At 48.3% G+C, this 21,868-nt stretch overlaps 1 protein-coding gene and 1 long non-coding RNA gene across 2 annotated transcripts in view; one reads left to right on the top strand and one right to left on the bottom strand.

Moving 5' to 3' along the window:
- Nucleotides 1-22: 22 nt before the first annotated feature.
- LOC123744254 (uncharacterized) lies at nt 23-9,978 on the bottom strand. The gene is made up of 2 exons (XR_006770846.2): nt 9,611-9,978; nt 23-1,611 (listed from the first exon to the last, which is right to left on the bottom strand). It is a non-coding gene; the product is annotated as an uncharacterized LOC123744254 (long non-coding RNA).
- LOC106610549 (ETS-related transcription factor Elf-2) overlaps nt 1,608-21,868 on the top strand; it is a 32,890-nt gene continuing 12,629 nt past the window's right edge. Inside the window, exons 1-3 of the mRNA XM_082978602.1 lie at nt 1,608-1,909; nt 20,756-20,934; nt 21,498-21,744. Coding sequence (XP_082834728.1) covers nt 20,860-20,934; nt 21,498-21,744 — 322 coding nt within the window. The 5' untranslated portion in view covers nt 1,608-1,909; nt 20,756-20,859. The remainder of the gene's footprint in view (nt 1,910-20,755; nt 20,935-21,497; nt 21,745-21,868) is intronic.

The following is a 21,868-nucleotide window of genomic DNA, read 5'->3' as shown; positions in this document are numbered from 1 at the left end:
TATATCTTTTTTTTGGGGGGGGGGGGGGGGGGGTAGAAGGATTTCTTTATCTTATCCCAGGTGAGGTGACACTTCTGTAAGGGTTTGAAGTCTGACTTTATTCTTAGGTTCAGACCCAAATGTCACCTTATACCCTATATAGTGCACTACTTTTGACCAGGGCCGTAGGGGAATTGGGTACTATTTGGGACGGACATCAACTATTTCTCAGTACCACCCTGTTCCACAAGGTGCCACTGTTACCAAGCTGACGAAGACCACTTGAATGTATTTGAAGTTACTTGATAAATTATCGTGTACTTGACATAGCCTAATGAATTCTGACTGTATTTTTTTTGATTGAATGAAATAAGATCTGAATTGGTGTATTAAACAGTAGGCTATTAGACAATGTCTAGATGATTGTGTTCTTCAAAGACTGTTGGGTTAGTTCTGCATGGAGTTTTTTTTATTCTATCAGGGAATATCTAGATTAAGTTTAGTTCCCAAGCCAGTAAACTGTTGGTAGACAGTATTGTACCTATGTGATGTAAAAATAAAATGTATGTTTCAGTCCAATAACAATCTATGTAATAGCTTTGCAGGTGGGGTTGGTTGGTGAGGTTGGGTGGTTGTGTGTGTGTAACACAGTATGGAAAGACTAGTTGTCCAAACTATCCTGTGGTTATATATTCATGTTGCTTGTGTATATTCTATAGAAAGACTAGTTTGAAGATCAAAACTAACACTATCCTGTCACTATATAGTCATGTTGTGTATATTTTAGATGGAAAGACTAGTTTAAAGGTGGAAACTAACAATATCCTGTCATTTATTTAAGTCATAATATAATTGTCATTATGTAATTACTAAAAAAGCTACTATGATGTCATACTCAGAAAAGTGTAATGTTGTATTTCTAAATTGAATGGAGCTGTACGCTTATTCAGAATGGACAAGTGGACTGTACACTTTTGACTTTGAACTTCATTGACATGATTCCATATCTAATTATGAGATTCAATTTGGAGAGGCCTTTTTTTAATGGATGAAATGATCAACTCAATAATTGTTTTATGTATAGTATGTTATTGTAAAGACTAATTCTTTGTAAATAAATAAAGGTGATTTAAACTGTTTGGTTGGCAATGTAATTATTGGGATGTTTTTGTATGCTACAGGATAAAACAACATTTTGGACAGTAGATGGAGCTCAATACTTCCATTCGATCTCCTTCAATCCGTTTGAATGGGTAACAGTCTCATTCAGCCAATGTTTATTGAAATGTATTCATTAGAGACTGGATGGCTACATGACTGGCAGTAGTGCAAAATGACTAGCAGTAGTGCAAATTATATGAAAAGAAACGCACAGAGAACGGGCATATCCTTCAGAAAATTATTTGATACACAGAAATAAAGTTGTATTTCAATGCTATGAAACATAACATCAGTAGTATAACAATTTTGGAGAATGTAGCAAAATCTAAATGACACTATTTATGGGGAAGGTTCGGGGGGCAGTTGCTGTTCTGCGTGACGTCACGGCCGGTGTGTCATTCGCTGGCAGGCTGTGTTGTCGTTTTCTGGACCCGAACCTCTCCTCCCAGCAAAAACAACGAGTCCAGCCCCCTTGGAAAAAAACACCGTTTTATTTATTGTTCAGAATAACATAGAAACAAACGTGCTTTCACAACGACCAGAAACAACCAAATCTAAATGTTGTAGATAGCGTTACACTATGGTTCGCTAACAACAAACGGGTTGCTAGTGAACGTTAGCTAGCTTTGGCGTTAGCAACGCTAGCTAGGTCTGTTCGGAGGAGGTTACGGAGTGTCACTGGCAGCAGCTAACGTTACCATTGTGTCTGTTGTTGACTCGGCCTTGCATCAGAAACCCCCTTAGGACTGGGCAGAAGAGGCATTTCAAGGTAAGGACATTCTTGTAGCTATCCATATGCTAATTATGCAAAACCATTTATCTAGCTAACAAGCTGATAATCGTGAATACCAGAACATATGCATGTTAGCTAACTAACTAGAAAGGAGGGGGCGTCACAATATAGCTAACGTTAGTTAATAATGGTAACTAGTTAGCTAGCCGCTGTGGGTTTTAAATAAATAAACTCTTTAATTAATGTTCATGTTTGAGAGCGAGAGAGGGCTCCAGAAAGTTACAGTAAAATGGCTAGTTAGTTAACTTACTATCCCAGTGCTGTACATCTCGCCCTCAGTTTTGTTTAATACCCATACATTTACACTGGCAATGCCCCTGGTAATGACAACTTAACCCAATACCACCCCAATGTACTGTTGCCCAGGAGTTAGACTACAGACTATAGTGTAGTGTCGGCAAAAGCTGCAAAGGCGTCCGTGGGTTTTGTGAAGCACTCGTAGCTACTCTGCTACATTTTATATTTTAGTCATTTAGCAGACGCTCTTTTCCAGAGTGACTTACAGTAGTGAGTGGATACATTTTCATATTTCATTTTCCTACATTATTAATAAGTTATTCAGACTAGCTAAAACAGCCGTTGGTCTGTCTGACTGTAATGTTATCTTGCCCTAGATAAGACTATGGCGGCACTTGACATTTGTCCTGTGATAACTGCTTCCCTCACAAGGAATTTGTGACTAGCTGCTAATGCAAACAAACGGAGAGCTAACTGAGTAGCACTGGCGTAGAGTAACCTTTGAACCAGCGAGCTAGGCCCTGAAGGATAGTTATCTCACAAGTGAACCAACGGTTTCAGCTTGGCACCAATGTCCTTGTTAGGCAACCAGTAACTAGAGTCCAACAGACACCGTTTACACAGTGAAACTTGCAGTGTACCGACTGTTGAACAAAAGCGTACGTTTACTTGAATATTACATATTGGGTGAATGTTTGGTTGGTTCTCAAGAGGGGGGTGGTGGGATGGACCACAGGGTTACCATAGTGATATGAGATGGGGTGGCAGGGGATGAATAAATGCTCACAGTGAGGGTTGGGTTCTCTGGTCAAACTCTGGCACTGCTAGAATACTGTCCTTGTAGAGTAGATACACACAGTGGTATGCTACACCTTATAGGCTACTTGATCTTGGGGGTGTGCTGAGCACACAGTCTAGTCAACATCCATTCTCTCAGGCGCTGACTGGGTATAAATAATACGACCTCTCTGGCACTGACTGGGTATAAATAATATGACCTCTCTCAGGTACTGACTGGGTATAAATAATACGACCTCTCTCAGGCACTGACTGGGTATAAATAATATGACCTCTCTCTGGCACTGACTGGGTATAAATAATACGACCTCTCTCAGGCACTGACTGGGTATAAATAATACGACCTCTCTCAGGCACTGACTGGGTATAAATAATACGACCTCTCCGGCACTGACTGGGTATAAATAATATGACCTTTCTGGCACTGACTGGGTATAAATAATATGACCTCTCTCTGGCACTGACTGGGTATAAATAATATGACCTCTCTGGCACTGACTGGGTATAAATAATATGACCTCTCTCAGGCACTGACTGGGTATAAATAATATGATCTCTCAGGCACTGACTGGGTATAAATAATACGACCTCTCAGGCACTGACTGGGTATAAATAATATGACCTCTCTCAGGCACTGACTGGGTATAAATAATACGACCTCTCTGGCACTGACTGGGTATAAATAATACGACCTCTCTGGCACTGACTGGGTATAAATAATATGACCTCTCTCAGGCACTGACTGGGTATAAATAATATGACCTCTCTCAGGCACTGACTGGGTATAAATAATATGACCTCTCTCAGGCACTGACTGGGTATAAATAATATGACCTCTCTCTGGCACTGACTGGGTATAAATAATATGACCTCTCTCTGGCACCGACTGGGTATAAATAATATGACCTCTCAGGCACCGACTGGGTATAAATAATATGACCTCTCAGGCACTGACTGGGTATAAATAATATGACCTCTCTGGCACTGACTGGGTATAAATAATATGACCTCTCTCTGGCACCGACTGGGTATAAATAATATGACCTCTCTGGTACTGACTGGGTATAAATAATACGACCTCTCTCTGGCACTGACTGGGTATAAATAATATGACCTCTCTGGCACTGACTGGGTATAAATAATATGACCTCTCTGGCACTGACTGGGTATAAATAATATGACGTCTCTCAGGCACTGACTGGGTATAAATAATACGACCTCTCTCTGGCACTGACTGGGTATAAATAATACGACCTCTCTCGGCACTGACTGGGTATAAATAATATGACCTCTCAGGCACTGACTGGGTATAAATAATATGACCTCTCTCAGGCACTGACTGGGTATAAATAATATGACCTCTCTCAGGCACTGACTGGGTATAAATAATACGACCTCTCTGGCACTGACTGGGTATAAATAATATGACCTCTCTCAGGCACTGACTGGGTATAAATAATATGACCTCTCTCAGGCACTGACTGGGTATAAATAATATGACCTCTCAGGCACTGACTGGGTATAAATAATATGACCTCTCTCTGGCACTGACTGGGTATAAATAATATGACCTCTCTCTGGCACCGACTGGGTATAAATAATATGACCTCTCTCTGGCACCGACTGGGTATAAATAATATGACCTCTCAGGCACTGACTGGGTATAAATAATATGACCTCTCTGGCACTGACTGGGTATAAATAATATGACCTCTCTCTGGCACCGACTGGGTATAAATAATATGACCTCTCTGGTACTGACTGGGTATAAATAATACGACCTCTCTCAGGCACTGACTGGGTATAAATAATACGACCTCTCTCAGGCACCGACTGGGTATAAATAATATGAACTCTCTGGTACTGACTGGGTATAAATAATACGACCTCTCTCTGGCACTGACTGGGTATAAATAATATGACCTCTCTCTGGCACTGACTGGGTATAAATACTATGATCTCTCTCTGGCACTGACTGGGTATAAATAATACGACCTCTCTCTGGCACTGACTGGGTATAAATAATATGACCTCTCTCAGGCACTGACTGGGTATAAATAATATGACCTCTCTGGCACTGACTGGGTATAAATAATATGACCTCTCTCAGGCACTGACTGGGTATAAATAATACGACCTCTCTCAGGCACTGACTGGGTATAAATAATACGACCTCTCTGGCACTGACTGGGTATAAATAATATGACCTCTCTCAGGCACTGACTGGGTATAAATAATATGACCTCTCTCTGGCACTGACTGGGTATAAATAATATGACCTCTCTAGGCACTGACTGGGTATAAATAATATGACCTCTCTCAGGCACTGACTGGGTATAAATAATATGACCTCTCAGGCACTGACTGGGTATAAATAATACGACCTCTCTCTGGCACTGACTGGGTATAAATAATATGACCTCTCTGGCACTGACTGGGTATAAATAATATGACCTCTCTCAGGCACTGACTGGGTATAAATAATATGACCTCTCTCAGGCACTGACTGGGTATAAATAATACGACCTCTCTGGCACTGACTGGGTATAAATAATACGACCTCTCTGGCACTGACTGGGTATAAATAATATGACCTCTCTCAGGCACTGACTGGGTATAAATAATATGACCTCTCTCTGGCACTGACTGGGTATAAATAATATGACCTCTCTGGCACTGACTGGGTATAAATAATATGACCTCTCTCAGGCACTGACTGGGTATAAATAATACGACCTCTCTAGGCACTGACTGGGTATAAATAATACGACCTCTCTGGCACTGACTGGGTATAAATAATACGACCTCTCTCAGGCACTGACTGGGTATAAATAATATGACCTCTCTCAGGCACTGACTGGGTATAAATAATATGACCTCTCTCAGGCACTGACTGGGTATAAATAATATGACCTCTCTCAGGCACTGACTGGGTATAAATAATATGACCTCTCTCTGGCACTGACTGGGTATAAATAATATGACCTCTCTCTGGCACCGACTGGGTATAAATAATATGACCTCTCAGGCACTGACTGGGTATAAATAATATGACCTCTCAGGCACTGACTGGGTATAAATAATATGACCTCTCTGGCACTGACTGGGTATAAATAATATGACCTCTCTCTGGCACCGACTGGGTATAAATAATATGACCTCTCTGGTACTGACTGGGTATAAATAATACGACCTCTCTCTGGCACTGACTGGGTATAAATAATATGACCTCTCTCGGCACTGACTGGGTATAAATAATATGACCTCTCTGGCACTGACTGGGTATAAATAATACGACCTCTCTCAGGCACTGACTGGGTATAAATAATATGACCTCTCAGGCACTGACTGGGTATAAATAATATGACCTCTCTGGCACTGACTGGGTATAAATAATATGACCTCTCTGGCACTGACTGGGTATAAATAATATGACCTCTCTCTGGCACTGACTGGGTATAAATAATATGACCTCTCTGGCACTGACTGGGTATAAATAATACGACCTCTCTCAGGCACTGACTGGGTATAAATAATACGACCTCTCTCAGGCACTGACTGGGTATAAATAATACGACCTCTCTCAGGCACTGACTGGGTATAAATAATATGACCTCTCAGGCACTGACTGGGTATAAATAATACGACCTCTCAGGCACTGACTGGGTATAAATAATATGACCTCTCTCAGGCACTGACTGGGTATAAATAATACGACCTCTCTGGCACTGACTGGGTATAAATAATACGACCTCTCTGGCACTGACTGGGTATAAATAATATGACCTCTCTCAGGCACTGACTGGGTATAAATAATATGACCTCTCTCAGGCACTGACTGGGTATAAATAATATGACCTCTCTCAGGCACTGACTGGGTATAAATAATATGACCTCTCTCTGGCACTGACTGGGTATAAATAATATGACCTCTCTCTGGCACCGACTGGGTATAAATAATATGACCTCTCAGGCACCGACTGGGTATAAATAATATGACCTCTCAGGCACTGACTGGGTATAAATAATATGACCTCTCTGGCACTGACTGGGTATAAATAATATGACCTCTCTCTGGCACCGACTGGGTATAAATAATATGACCTCTCTGGTACTGACTGGGTATAAATAATACGACCTCTCTCTGGCACTGACTGGGTATAAATAATATGACCTCTCTCAGGCACTGACTGGGTATAAATAATATGACGTCTCTCAGGCACTGACTGGGTATAAATAATATGACCTCTCTCTGGCACTGACTGGGTATAAATAATATGACCTCTCTCAGGCACTGACTGGGTATAAATAATACGACCTCTCTGGCACTGACTGGGTATAAATAATACGACCTCTCTGGCACTGACTGGGTATAAATAATATGACCTCTCTCAGGCACTGACTGGGTATAAATAATATGACCTCTCTCAGGCACTGACTGGGTATAAATAATATGACCTCTCAGGCACTGACTGGGTATAAATAATATGACCTCTCTCTGGCACTGACTGGGTATAAATAATATGACCTCTCTCTGGCACCGACTGGGTATAAATAATATGACCTCTCTCTGGCACCGACTGGGTATAAATAATATGACCTCTCAGGCACTGACTGGGTATAAATAATATGACCTCTCTGGCACTGACTGGGTATAAATAATATGACCTCTCTCTGGCACCGACTGGGTATAAATAATATGACCTCTCTCTGGTACTGACTGGGTATAAATAATACGACCTCTCTCAGGCACTGACTGGGTATAAATAATACGACCTCTCTCAGGCACCGACTGGGTATAAATAATATGAACTCTCTGGTACTGACTGGGTATAAATAATACGACCTCTCTCAGGCACTGACTGGGTATAAATAATATGACCTCTCTCTGGCACTGACTGGGTATAAATAATATGACCTCTCTCTGGCACTGACTGGGTATAAATAATATGACCTCTCTCTGGCACTGACTGGGTATAAATAATATGACCTCTCTCTGGCACTGACTGGGTATAAATAATATGACCTCTCTCAGGCACTGACTGGGTATAAATAATAAGACCTCTCTCAGGCACTGACTGGGTATAAATAATACGACCTCTCTCAGGCACTGACTGGGTATAAATAATACGACCTCTCTCAGGCACTGACTGGGTATAAATAATATGACCTCTCTCAGGTACTGACTGGGTATAAATAATACGACCTCTCTCAGGCACTGACTGGGTATAAATAATAAGACCTCTCTCTGGCACTGACTGGGTATAAATAATACGACCTCTCTCGGCACTGACTGGGTATAAATAATACGACCTCTCTCAGGCACTGACTGGGTATAAATAATACGACCTCTCTCAGGCACTGACTGGGTATAAATAATACGACCTCTCTCAGGCACTGACTGGGTATAAATAATATGACCTCTCAGGCACTGACTGGGTATAAATAATACTGACCTCTCTCTGGCACTGACTGGGTATAAATAATATGACCTCTCTGGCACTGACTGGGTATAAATAATACGACCTCTCTCTGGCACTGACTGGGTATAAATAATATGACCTCTCTGGCACTGACTGGGTATAAATAATATGACCTCTCTGGCACTGACTGGGTATAAATAATATGACCTCTCTCTGGCACTGACTGGGTATAAATAATATGACCTTTCTGGCACTGACTGGGTATAAATAATACGACCTCTCTCAGGCACTGACTGGGTATAAATAATACGACCTCTCTCAGGCACTGACTGGGTATAAATAATATGACAGTTGGTGGTGAATAACTGCTTGTGTCTGTCTGTAACTGTTGATGTTGCTGTGGGAGTTGTTACAGTTGGTGGTGAATAACTGCTTGTGTCTGTCTGTAACTGTTGATGTTGCTGTGGGAGTTGTTACAGTTGGTGGTGAATAACTGCTTGTGTCTGTCTGTAACTGTTGATGTTGCTGTGGGAGTTGTTACAGTTGGTGGTGAATAACTGCTTGTGTCTGTCTGTAACTGTTGATGTTGCTGTGGGAGATGTTACAGTTGGTGGTGAATAACTGCTTGTGTCTGTCTGTAACTGTTGATGTTGCTGTGGGAGATGTTACAGTTGGTGGTGAATAACTGCTTGTGTCTGTCTGTAACTGTTGATGTTGCTGTGGGAGATGTTACAGTTGGTGGTGAATAACTGCTTGTGTCTGTCTGTGGTTGTGTGAGATCATGTGATGTTGACTTGTGTGTGCACTTTTGGTCATCTAGGCCTAAATTGTGTGTGTGTGTGTGCGAGAGTGAGGGCAGGGCGTTGTATCTTTAACAACTAGCCTCAGTCTGAACAAAAGCTCTGTTGTTGCAGTATCATGTGACGCTGTGTGTGTGTGTGTTCCACCCTCATCATGTGATCTGGGGGCAGGGCTCACACTCTCAAAGTGCTGAGTCTCTCTGTGGCTCACTCTCTTTCCACCGCATGGAGAAGACGGAGAGGGGAGAGGGATGAAAAGAGAGGAGGATAGAGGGATGGGAGAGAGAGAGAGAGAGAGATATAGAGGCAAGAAGAATGGTTCTGCAGTGCAGCAAGAACACATTCTCTCTCTCTTTCTCCTCTTTGTATCATTACTTGTTTATTTAGCTGGTTGAAAGACAGTCAAAGAAAGCTCCTACCTTTTTATAGATGTCATGGATGAATTAACAGCAGAAGGAACTCAGAATGTTGTGGGATTCCTCAGAACGTTGGATACTTGTATGGAATGTTGGAATCCTTCCAATCTAGGATCCAGTCTGGGGATGAATGTGCAGGGTTCAGATTGAGCATGTGGAGCAGTCATGAGACTCTGACTCTATCTAAACCTGCTCTCTCTGTTCCATGGAGTTCCTTGGTAAGTAGCCTGTCTGAGGAATGTTTGCAGTGGTTGTTTGGCTCCTCTGTATCTTGTATGGTGAAGATGTTGGCTTTCGTTAGACTTTGGAATGACAGGACTTTGGAGTGAGTGATAACCTACATTCTCTTTATGTAATGTATATGGATAGGCGTTCCGTAGTGTTTTTATGCCAGTAGTCCAAACTAATCATGCTAACTTTGTAAACTAAGAGCTACAGTTTGGTGGGGTTGTTTTTTGCCTGTCTTTTGTTGACTTTTAGGGTTTGCAACTGTTGTGTACTTCTGTGGTGACATGGCAGCCTCTCTTGACGGGCCTGTAATTCTGGTTTGAATGTTGAAGGTCTTGTTTGAGACTTGTTTAGTCTGCTGCTGTGTGTGTGTGTGTGTGTGTGTGTGTGTGTGTGTGTGTGTGTGTGTGTGTGTGTGTGTGTGTGTGTGTGTGTGTGTAAGGCCGTCATACCTGTTTGTCCCACATTAACTAGCTACAAAGAATATGGTACTCCGTTCTAGTATTTGAACAAAGGAACATTGGGTGCAACAGCTGTCAGGGAATGTTTGTGTGTGGACTTTGAGGTCTGACGAGGCTACTTTATATCATGTTTATGAAACCACTACAGCTGGCGCCACTGCATTTCCAATGTTTTTGAAAGAGGGAGTGCGAGGCAATGGGAGAGAGAAAGAGGGAGGGAGAGAGAGAGACCATCCTCCAGCTGGTTTGTGATTTGCTGATGGCATCCTTTCTTTGACTGTTATCTTAGTGTCAACGTTTTCCACCAGCCTTGAGCCAGAGTGGAAAGAAACTTGTAGATGTTGCAGCCCTCAAGGATGCAGGGCTGTGCACTTTAACACTTACACACAGACAGTCACACACACACTATGTTCCTTGGATGATTGGGCTGCCTATTCCAAGGTCTTGACATATCACTGTGTGACCGGTCAACGTCCATTGCACTGCCCACATGCACAGTTGCGCACGCTCACTCAGCCAGCCGATCACTCAGCCAGCCGATCACTCAGCCAGCCTCTCACTCAGCCAGCCATCCAGCCACTCAGCCAGCCACTCAGCCACTCATCCAGCCACTCAGCCAGCCATCCAGCCACTCAGCCAGCCATCCAGCCACTCAGCCAGCCAGCCAGCCACTCAGCCAGCCACTCAGCCACCATCCAGCCACCAGCCACTCAGCCAGCCACTCAGCCAGCCAGCCAGCCAGCCACTCAGCCAGCCACTCAGCCAGCCACTCAGCCAGCCACTCAGCCAGCCACTCAGCCAGCCACTCAGCCAGCCACTCAGCCAGCCACTCAGCCAGCCAGCCAGCCACTCAGCCAGCCACTCAGCCAGCCAGGCCTCACTCAGCCAGCCAGGCCTCACTCAGCCAGCCAGCCACTCACTCACTCAGCCAGCCACTCACTCAGCCAGCCAGCCACTCACTCAGCCAGCCAGCCACTCACTCACTCAGCCAGCCACTCACTCACTCACTCACTCAGCCAGCCAGCCACTCACTCACTCAGCCAGCCACTCACTCAGCCACTCACTCACTCACTCACTCAGCCAGCCACTCACTCAGCCAGCCAGCCACTCACTCACTCACTCACTCACTCACTCACTCACTCACTCACTCACTCACTCACTCACTCACTCACTCACTCACTCACTCACTCACTCACTCACTCACTCACTCACTCACTCACTCACTCACTCACTCACTCACTCAGCCAGCCAGCCCACTCACTCAGCCAGCCAGCCGCTCACTCAGCCAGCCAGGCCTCACTCAGCCAGCCAGGCCTCACTCAGCCAGCCAGGCCTCACTCAGCCAGCCAGCCACTCACTCAGCCAGCCAGCCACTCACTCAGCCAGCCAGCCACTCACTCACTCAGCCAGCCAGCCACTCACTCACTCAGCCAGCCAGCCACTCACTCACTCAGCCAGCCACTCACTCAGCCACGCACTCAGCTCACTCACTCACTCAGCCAGCCACTCACTCACTCACTCACTCAGCCAGCCACTCACTCAGCCAGCCAGCCACTCACTCACTCACTCACTCACTCACTCACTCACTCACTCACTCACTCACTCACTCACTCACTCACTCACTCAGCCAGCCAGCCAGCCAGCCCTCACTCACTCACTCAGCCAGCCAGCCCCTCACTCAGCCAGCCAGCCAGCCACTCAGCCAGCCAGGCCTCACTCAGCCAGCCAGGCCTCACTCAGCCAGCCAGCCACTCACTCAGCCAGCCAGCCACTCACTCAGCCAGCCAGCCACTCACTCACTCAGCCAGCCAGCCACTCACTCACTCAGCCAGCCAGCCACTCACTCACTCAGCCAGCCACTCACTCAGCCAGCCAGCCACTCACTCACTCAGCCAGCCACTCACTCAGCCACTCACTCACTCACTCACTCAGCCAGCCACTCACTCAGCCAGCCAGCCACCCACTCACTCACTCACTCACTCACTCACTCACTCACTCACTCACTCACTCACTCACCACTCACCACTCACCCTCACTCACCCAGCCAGCCAGCCCCTCACTCACTCAGCCAGCCAGCCCCTCACTCAGCCAGCCAGCCAGCCCCTCACTCAGCCAGCCAGCCAGCCCCTCACTCAGCCAGCCAGCCAGCCCCTCACTCAGCCAGCCAGCCAGCCCCTCACTCAGCCAGCCAGCCAGCCCCTCACTCAGCCAGCCAGCCAGCCCCTCACTCAGCCAGCCAGCCAGCCCCTCACTCAGCCAGCCAGCCAGCCCCTCACTCAGCCAGCCAGCCAGCCCCTCACTCAGCCAGCCAGCCAGCCCCTCACTCAGCCAGCCAGCCAGCCCCTCACTCAGCCAGCCAGCCAGCCCCTCACTCAGCCAGCCAGCCAGCCCCTCACTCAGCCAGCCCCTCACTCAGCCAGCCCCTCACTCAGCCAGCCCCTCACTCAGCCAGCCGCCCCTCACTCAGCCAGCCAGCCCCTCACTCAGCCAGCCAGCCCCTCACCCAGCCAGCCAGCCCCTCACCCAGCCAGCCACTCAGCCAGCCAGCCACTCAGCCAGCCACTCAGCCAGCCAGCCACTCACTCACTCAGCCAGCCAGCCCCTCACTCAGCCCCTCACTCAGCCAGCCAGCCAGCCCCTCACTCAGCCAGCCAGCCAGCCCCTCAATCAGCCAGCCAGCCAGCCCCTCACTCAGCCAGCCAGCCAGCCCCTCACTCACTCAGCCAGCCAGCCAGCCCCTCACTCACTCAGCCAGCCAGCCAGCCCTCACTCACTCAGCCAGCCAGCCAGCCACGCCCTCACTCACTCACTCACTCACTCACTCACTCACTCAGCCAGCCAGCCAGCCCTCACTCACTCACTCAGCCAGCCAGCCAGCCCTCACTCACTCAGCCAGCCAGCCCTCACTCAGCCAGCCAGCCAGCCCTCACTCACTCAGCCAGCCAGCCAGCCAGCCCCTCACTCAGCCAGCCAGCCCTCACTCACTCACTCACTCACTCACTCACTCACTCACTCACTCACTCACTCACTCACTCACTCACTCACTCACTCAGCCAGCCTCTCACTCAGCCAGCCAGCCAGCCACTCAGCCAGCCACTCAGCCAGCCATCCGCCACTTAGCCAGCCATCCAGCCACTCAGCCAGCCACTCAGCCAGCCATCCAGCCACTCACTCAGCCAGCCACTCACTCAGCCAGCCAGCCACTCACTCAGCCAGCCAGCCACTCACTCAGCCAGCCAGCCACTCACTCAGCCAGCCAGCCACTCACTCAGCCAGCCACTCACTCACTCACTCAGCCAGCCACTCACTCAGCCAGCCAGCCAGCCTCACTCACTCACTCACTCACTCACTCACTCACTCACTCACTCACTCACTCACTCACTCACTCACTCACTCACTCACTCACTCACCCAGCCAGCCAGCCCCTCACTCAGCCAGCTCAGCCAGCCCCTCACTCAGCCAGCCAGCCAGCCCCTCACTCAGCCAGCCAGCCAGCCCCTCACTCAGTCAGCCAGCCAGCCCCTCACTCAGTCAGCCAGCCAGCCCCTCACTCAGTCAGCCAGCCAGCCCCTCACTCAGCCAGCCAGCCAGCCCCTCACTCAGCCAGCCAGCCAGCCCCTCACTCAGCCAGCCAGCCAGCCCCTCACTCAGCCAGCCCCTCACTCAGCCCCTCACTCAGCCAGCCCCTCACTCAGCCCCAGCCAGCCAGCCCCTCACTCAGCCAGCCAGCCAGCCCCTCACTCAGCCAGCCAGCCAGCCCCTCACTCAGCCAGCCAGCCAGCCCCTCACTCAGCCAGCCAGCCAGCCAGCCACTCAGCCAGCCAGCCAGCCCCTCACTCAGCCAGCCAGCCCCTCACTCAGCCAGCCAGCCCCTCACCCAGCCAGCCAGCCCTTCAGCCAGCCAGCCAGCCAGCCCACTCAGCCAGCCAGCCACTCAGCCAGCCACTCAGCCAGCCAGCCAGCCACTCACTCACTCAGCCAGCCAGCCCCTCACTCAGCCCCTCACTCAGCCAGCCAGCCAGCCCCTCAATCAGCCAGCCAGCCAGCCCCTCACTCACTCAGCCAGCCAGCCAGCCCTCACTCACTCACTCAGCCAGCCCCTCACTCAGCCAGCCAGCCAGCCCTCACTCACTCAGCCAGCCAGCCAGCCAGCCCTCACTCACTCAGCCAGCCAGCCAGCCCTCACTCACTCAGCCAGCCAGCCAGCCCTCACTCACTCAGCCAGCCAGCCAGCCCTCACTCACTCAGCCAGCCAGCCAGCCAGCCCTCACTCACTCAGCCAGCCAGCCAGCCAGCACTCACTCACTCAGCCAGCCAGCCAGCCCTCACTCACTCAGCCAGCCAGCCAGCCCTCACTCACTCAGCCAGCCAGCCAGCCCTCACTCACTCACCCAGCCAGCCAGCCCTCACTCACTCACTCAGCCAGCCAGCCCTCACTCACTCACTCAGCCAGCCAGCCAGCCCTCACTCACTCAGCCAGCCAGCCAGCCCCTCACTCACTCAGCCAGCCAGCCACCAGCCCCTCACTCACTCACTCACCAGCCAGCCCTCACTCACTCACTCACTCACTCACTCACTCACTCACTCACTCACTCACTCAGCCAGCCACTCACTCACTCCACTCACTCACTCACTCACCATCACTCACTCACTCACTCACTCAGCCAGCCATCCAGCCACTCATCCAGCCAGCCATCCAGCCACTCAGCCAGCCATCCGCCACTTAGCCAGCCATCCAGCCACTCACTCAGCCAGCCAGCCACTCACTCAGCCAGCCAGCCACTCACTCAGCCAGCCAGCCACTCACTCAGCCAGCCAGCCAGGCCTCACTCAGCCAGCCAGCCAGGCCTCACTCAGCCAGCCAGCCAGGCCTCACTCAGCCAGCCAGCCAGGCCTCACTCACTCAGCCAGCCAGGCCTCACTCACTCAGCCAGCCAGGCCTCACTCACTCAGCCAGCCAGGCCTCACTCACTCAGCCAGCCAGGCCTCACTCACTCAGCCAGCCAGGCCTCACTCACTCAGCCAGCCAGGCCTCACTCACTCAGCCAGCCAGGCCTCACTCACTCAGCCAGCCAGGCCTCACTCACTCAGCCAGCCAGGCCTCACTCACTCAGCCAGCCAGGCCTCACTCACTCAGCCAGCCAGGCCTCACTCACTCACTCACTCACTCACTCACTCACTCACTCACTCACTCACTCACTCACTCACTCACTCACTCACTCACTCAGCCAGCCAGCCACTCAGTTCACTCACTCACTCACTCACTCACTCACTCACTCACTCACTCAGCCACTCACTCACTCAGCCACTCACTCAGCCAGCCAGCCCTCACTCAGCCAGCCAGCCCTCACTCAGCCAACCAGCCCTCACTCAGCCAGCCAGCCCTCACTCACTCACTCACTCAGCCAGCACTCACTCACTCACTCACTCACTCACTCACTCACTCACTCACTCACTCACTCACTCACTCACTCACTAACAATATGTTTAATGACCAGGCTATAGGAATAAGGTTAGGCTAATGACCAAGGTCTTCTCTCTCTGAGTCTGTTTTAGTCCACTACAGGTTAAGTGAACTAAACTACATGAATCAAGTTGTTAATAAGGTCTGCAGGTCCTGGATCAGTCAGCTGTGTTGAATAATTGAAGAAGGTTTTCTATTAGTATTGATCCCAGCCCTGTCCTCCTACATTACAGTATGGAACACCACGGCAGCCTGTCCCATTAACAATACTACTACATTACAGTATGGAACACCACGGCAGCCTGTCCCATTAACAATACTACTACATTACAGTATGGAACACCACGGCAGCCTGTCCCATTAACAATACTACTACATTACAGTATGGAACACCACGGCAGCCTGTCCCATTAACAATACTACTACATTACAGTATGGAACACCACGGCAGCCTGTCCCATTAACAATACTACTACATTACAGTATGGAACACCACGGCAGCCTGTCCCATTAACAATACTACTACATTACAGTATGGAACACCACGGCAGCCTGTCCCATTAACAATACTACTACATTACAGTATGGAACACCACGGCAGCCTGTCCCATTAACAATACTACTACATTACAGTATGGAACACCACGGCAGCCTGTCCCATTAACAATACTACTACATTACAGTATGGAACACCACGGCAGCCTGTCCCATTAACAATACTACTACATTACAGTATGGAACACCACGGCAGCCTGTCCCATTAACAATACTACTACATTACAGTATGGAACACCACGGCAGCCTGTCCCATTAACAATACTACTACATTACAGTATGGAACACCACGGGAGCCTGTCCCATTAACAATACTACTACATTACAGTATGGAACACCACGGCAGCCTGTCCCATTAACAATACTACTACATTACAGTATGGAACACCACGGCAGCCTGTCCCATTAACAATACTACTACATTACAGTAGGGAACACCACGGCAGCCTGTCCCATTAACAATACTACTACATTACAGTATGGGAACACCACGGCAGCCTGTCCCATTAACAATACTACTACATTACAGTATGGGACACCACGGCAGCCTGTCCCATTAACAATACTACTACATTACAGTATGGGACACCACGGCAGCCTGTCCCATTAACAATACTACTACATTACAGTATGGAACACCACGGCAGCCTGTCCCATTAACAATACTACTACATTACAGTATGGAACACCACGGCAGCCTGTCCCATTAACAATACTACTACATTACAGTATGGAACACCACGGCAGCCTGTCCCATTAACAATACTACTACATTACAGTATGGAACACCACGGCAGCCTGTCCCATTAACAATACTACTACATTACAGTATGGAACACCACGGCAGCCTGTCCCATTAACAATACTACTACATTACAGTATGGAACACCACGGCAGCCTGTCCCATTAACAATACTACTACATTACAGTATGGAACACCACGGCAGCCTGTCCCATTAACAATACTACTACATTACAGTATGGAACACCACGGCAGCCTGTCCCATTAACAATACTACTACATTACAGTATGGAACACCACGGCAGCCTGTCCCATTAACAATACTACTACATTACAGTATGGAACACCACGGCAGCCTGTCCCATTAACAATACTACTACATTACAGTATGGAACACCACGGCAGCCTGTCCCATTAACAATACTACTACATTACAGTATGGAACACCACGGCAGCCTGTCCCATTAACAATACTACTACATTACAGTAGGGAACACCGGCCTGTCTCAGTAATAATACTACTACATTACAGTAGGGAACACCGGCCTGTCCCAGTAATAATACTACTACATTACAGTAGGGAACACCGGCCTGTCCCAGTAACAATACAACTACATTACAGTAGGGAACACCAGGCCTGTCTCAGTAACAATACTACTACATTACAGTAGGGAACACCGGCCTGTCCCAGTAATAATACTACTACATTACAGTAGGGGACACCGGCCTGTCCCAGTAATAATACAACTACATTACAGTAGGGAACACCGGCCTGTCCCAGTAATAATACAACTACATTACAGTAGGGAACACCGGCCTGTCCCAGTAATAATACAACTACATTACAGTAGGGAACACCAGCCTGTCTCAGTAATAATACTACTACATTACAGTAGGGATTGGATAGTTACTAGGTTAAACTGAAAGACCATGAGTAAATGACAATTAGGCTAAAAGAGAGAGAAAGTGAATTATTGGATAGAGAGATATTGTTAGTTGAGGATTAATTGGCCATGGTCTCAAAGAAATGAGAGGAGAGACTCTTGTTTGAGAATGGTGTGTGTTGAGTTCTGTTCTAGATAGCACTGAGCTGGGACAGATACCTGGGAACAGTCATTATGTTTTGGTATTGACCTGTCCTGTATCTAACGGAGGAGGGAACAGTCGTTATGTTTTGGTATTGACCTGTCCTGTATCTAACGGAGGAGGGAACAGTCATTATGTTTTGGTATTGACCTGTCCTGTATCTAACGGAGGAGGGAACAGTCATTATGTTTTGGTATTGACCTGTCCTGTATCTAACGGAGGAGGGAACAGTCATTATGTTTTGGTATTGACCTGTCCTGTGTCTAACGGAGGAGGGAACAGTCATTATGTTTTGGTATCGACCTGTCCTGTATCTAACGGAGGAGGGAACAGTCATTATGTTTTGGTATTGACCTGTCCTGTGTCTAACGGAGGAGGGAACAGTCATTATGTTTTGGTATTGACCTGTCCTGTATCTAACGGAGGAGGGAACAGTCGTTATGTTTTGGTATTGACCTGTCCTGTATCTAACGGAGGAGGGAACAGTCGTTATGTTTTGGTATTGACCTGTCCTGTATCTAACGGAGGAGGGAACAGTCGTTATGTTTTGGTATTGACCTGTCCTGTATCTAACGGAGGAGGGAACAGTCATTATGTTTTGGTATTGACCTGTCCTGTATCTAACGGAGGAGGGAACAGTCGTTATGTTTTGGTATTGACCTGTCCTGTATCTAACGGAGGAGGGAACAGTCGTTATGTTTTGGTATTGACCTGTCCTGTATCTAACGGAGGAGGGAACAGTCGTTATGTTTTGGTATTGACCTGTCCTGTATCTAACGGAGGAGGGAACAGTCGTTATGTTTTGGTATTGACCTGTCCTGTATCTAACGGAGGAGGGAACAGTCGTTATGTTTTGGTATTGACCTGTCCTGTATCTAACGGAGGAGGGAACAGTCGTTATGTTTTGGTATCGACCTGTCCTGTATCTATCGGAGGAGGGAACAGTCGTTATGTTTTGGTATCGACCTGTCCTGTATCTAACGGAGGAGGGAACAGTCGTTATGTTTTGGTATTGACCTGTCCTGTATCTAACGGAGGAGGGAACAGTCGTTATGTTTTGGTATTGACCTGTCCTGTATCTAACGGAGGAGGGAACAGTCGTTATGTTTTGGTATTGACCTGTCCTGTATCTAACGGAGGAGGGAACAGTCGTTATGTTTTGGTATTGTCCTGTATCTAACGGAGGAGGGAACAGTCATTATGTTTTGGTATTGACCTGTCCTGTATCTAACGGAGGAGGTAACAGTCGTTATGTTTTGGTATCGACCTGTCCTGTATCTATCGGAGGAGGGAACAGTCGTTATGTTTTGGTATTGACCTGTCCTGTATCTAACGGAGGAGGGAACAGTCATTATGTTTTGGTATTGACCTGTCCTGTATCTAACGGAGGAGGGAACAGTCATTATGTTTTGGTATCGACCTGTCCTGTATCTAACGGAGGAGGGAACAGTCATTATGTTTTGGTATTGACCTGTCCTGTGTCTAACGGAGGAGGGAACAGTCATTATGTTTTGGTATCGACCTGTCCTGTATCTAACGGAGGAGGGAACAGTCATTATGTTTTGGTATCGACCTGTCCTGTATCTAACGGAGGAGGGAACAGACATTATGTTTTGGTATTGACCTGTCCTGTATCTATCGGAGGAGGGAACAGTCGTTATGTTTTGTCAGTGATCTGCTTTCTAGAATTCTGCCTCCTACAGCTCTGCTGCTGTGTGTGCAGGAGAGAAAGTGAAGTGTGTGTGTGTGTGTGTGTGTGTGTGTGTGTGTGTCAAGTGAAGTGTGTGTGTGCAAGTGAAGTGTGTGTGTGCAAGTGAAGTGTGTGTGTGCAAGTGAAGTGTGTGTGTGCAAGTGAAGTGTGTGTCCAGTCCATATTTCCTCCTCTCAAAGTCCAATCATTCTTCCTCTGAGCAGGAAATGAGGGCCTTAGCAACCATTGCCATGGTGTCTGTTGGTCATCAGGCAGAGGGCAGTGGAGCTCAGTCAACTTCCTGTTTTGGTTCTTAGTTCCCCTCTCCACCAACAGGCACTTCCTGTATTCAGGAGATTGGAACGGAGGAGGGAGGGAGAGTTGGCGAGGAAATAGGCCCTTACAGATATGAGGCCCTTAGAGATGGGAAGGAGGGAGCGGGAATAGGCCCTTAGAGACAGGAGGGAGGGAGGGAGAATAGGCCCTTAGAGATGGGAGGGAGGGGGATTAGTCCCTTAGAGATGGGAGGGATGGATGGAGGGAGGGAGGGAGGGGAAATAGGCAGGGAGGGAGGGGAAATAGGCCCTTAGAGATGGGAGGGAGGGAGGGAGGGAGGGAGGGAGAGGGAATAGGCCCTTAGAGATGGGAGGGAGGGAAAGGGAATAGGCCCTTAGAGATGGGAGGGAGGAGGGGTATTAGTCCCTTAGAGATAGGAGGGAGAGTTGGAGAAGGAATAGGCCCTTAGAGGTATGAAACCTGGTACTGGCTCAGTGGTAAAGAGGGGAAGAGAGCAGCAACTAGATGTTTCCCTAGACAACAGGTCTCTCTTACCATCATGTAGGCCTGTCCATGCCAAAGAGAATTTGCTCTCAACGACTGGCTTTATAAAGTTGAAATAACTCTTCTTCTGTCTCTTCCTCAGTGGTCTGAGCTGTGGCCTGGCTGCAGTACCGGAGGCCACCAGGTGGGGCCAGGAGGCAGCAGTGATTAGGCCGGGGCTGGATCTAGCCTGGAGGGGCATGTGTCATGACCTCGGTGGTGCTCGTTGACAGTGGAGGGGCGGTGGTGGAGTATGTCACCGCCGTGGAGGACCCTCATCAGGTGAGTGGTGAGAGGGTTGGACTGAGTAACAAACACCTTTCATGAACTAACACTCGCACTTGACTTTGCTGATAACTACTTTAATGAGGAAAAATGTACTGACTATGACTGAGATGTGTTTGTTTCACCTAGCTATCTGAAGATGAATTCACTAACTGTAAGTTTCTCTGCATAAGAGCATCTGCTAAATGACTCAAATGTAATGTTGAATTATGAGCAGTGAAATCACCTAGGACCTAGACTGGCTTCCTTTACACGTCTCCTTTCCTTAAAGATAGGACTAGATAGGTGCTGCGCTCCAATATTCACACTCACTGGCTTCCTTTCCTTGTTTCCTTGCTTTTAAGAAAGGACATGATCAGGACTGCGATACATCATGTTACCTACACTGGCCGCCTCCTTTACACGTCTCCTATACTTTGAGGACTGTATAGCAGTAGAGAAAGTGCTCTGTTTGGGATGTTCTGTTTTCTTAACCAAGCTCCTCTTCTTCTCCCCTTCTGTTTTTCTATCCTCGTCCCTCTCCATCCTCTTTGTCCTACTCCCTGACCCCTGTTCTCCAGGAGGGAGAGTGTGAGGTGGAGGAGTGTGAGGAGGGAGACGGTGAAGCTGAGGTAGAGGTGGTGGAAGAAGAGACAGACGGGGACCTGGATGAAGAGGAGGACTACCCAGCAGTGATCGTGGAGGAGGTCCCAGGCAGGGGGCTGGAGCAGTGTTTCTCTGCCCAGGTTCTGGTCTACGATGACGGGACCTACCTGATGCAGGACGTGGGGGAAGAACAAGAGGTGGAGACTGAGATGATGGAGACAGGTGAGAGGGGTGGGATGTACACACAGGCCTAGGCCTACATATACCATATACCTACCCAACCTGAATACACTAGTGGTATGTATACATTCAGTACCGGTCAAAAGTTTGGACACACCTACTCGTT

The sequence above is a fragment of the Salmo salar genome, chromosome 08 (genome assembly GCF_965601325.2).
Source record: "Salmo salar chromosome 08, fSalSal1, whole genome shotgun sequence".
NCBI classification, from domain to species: domain Eukaryota; kingdom Metazoa; phylum Chordata; class Actinopteri; order Salmoniformes; family Salmonidae; genus Salmo; species Salmo salar.
This window is presented reverse-complemented; position numbering and strand designations above follow the sequence as displayed.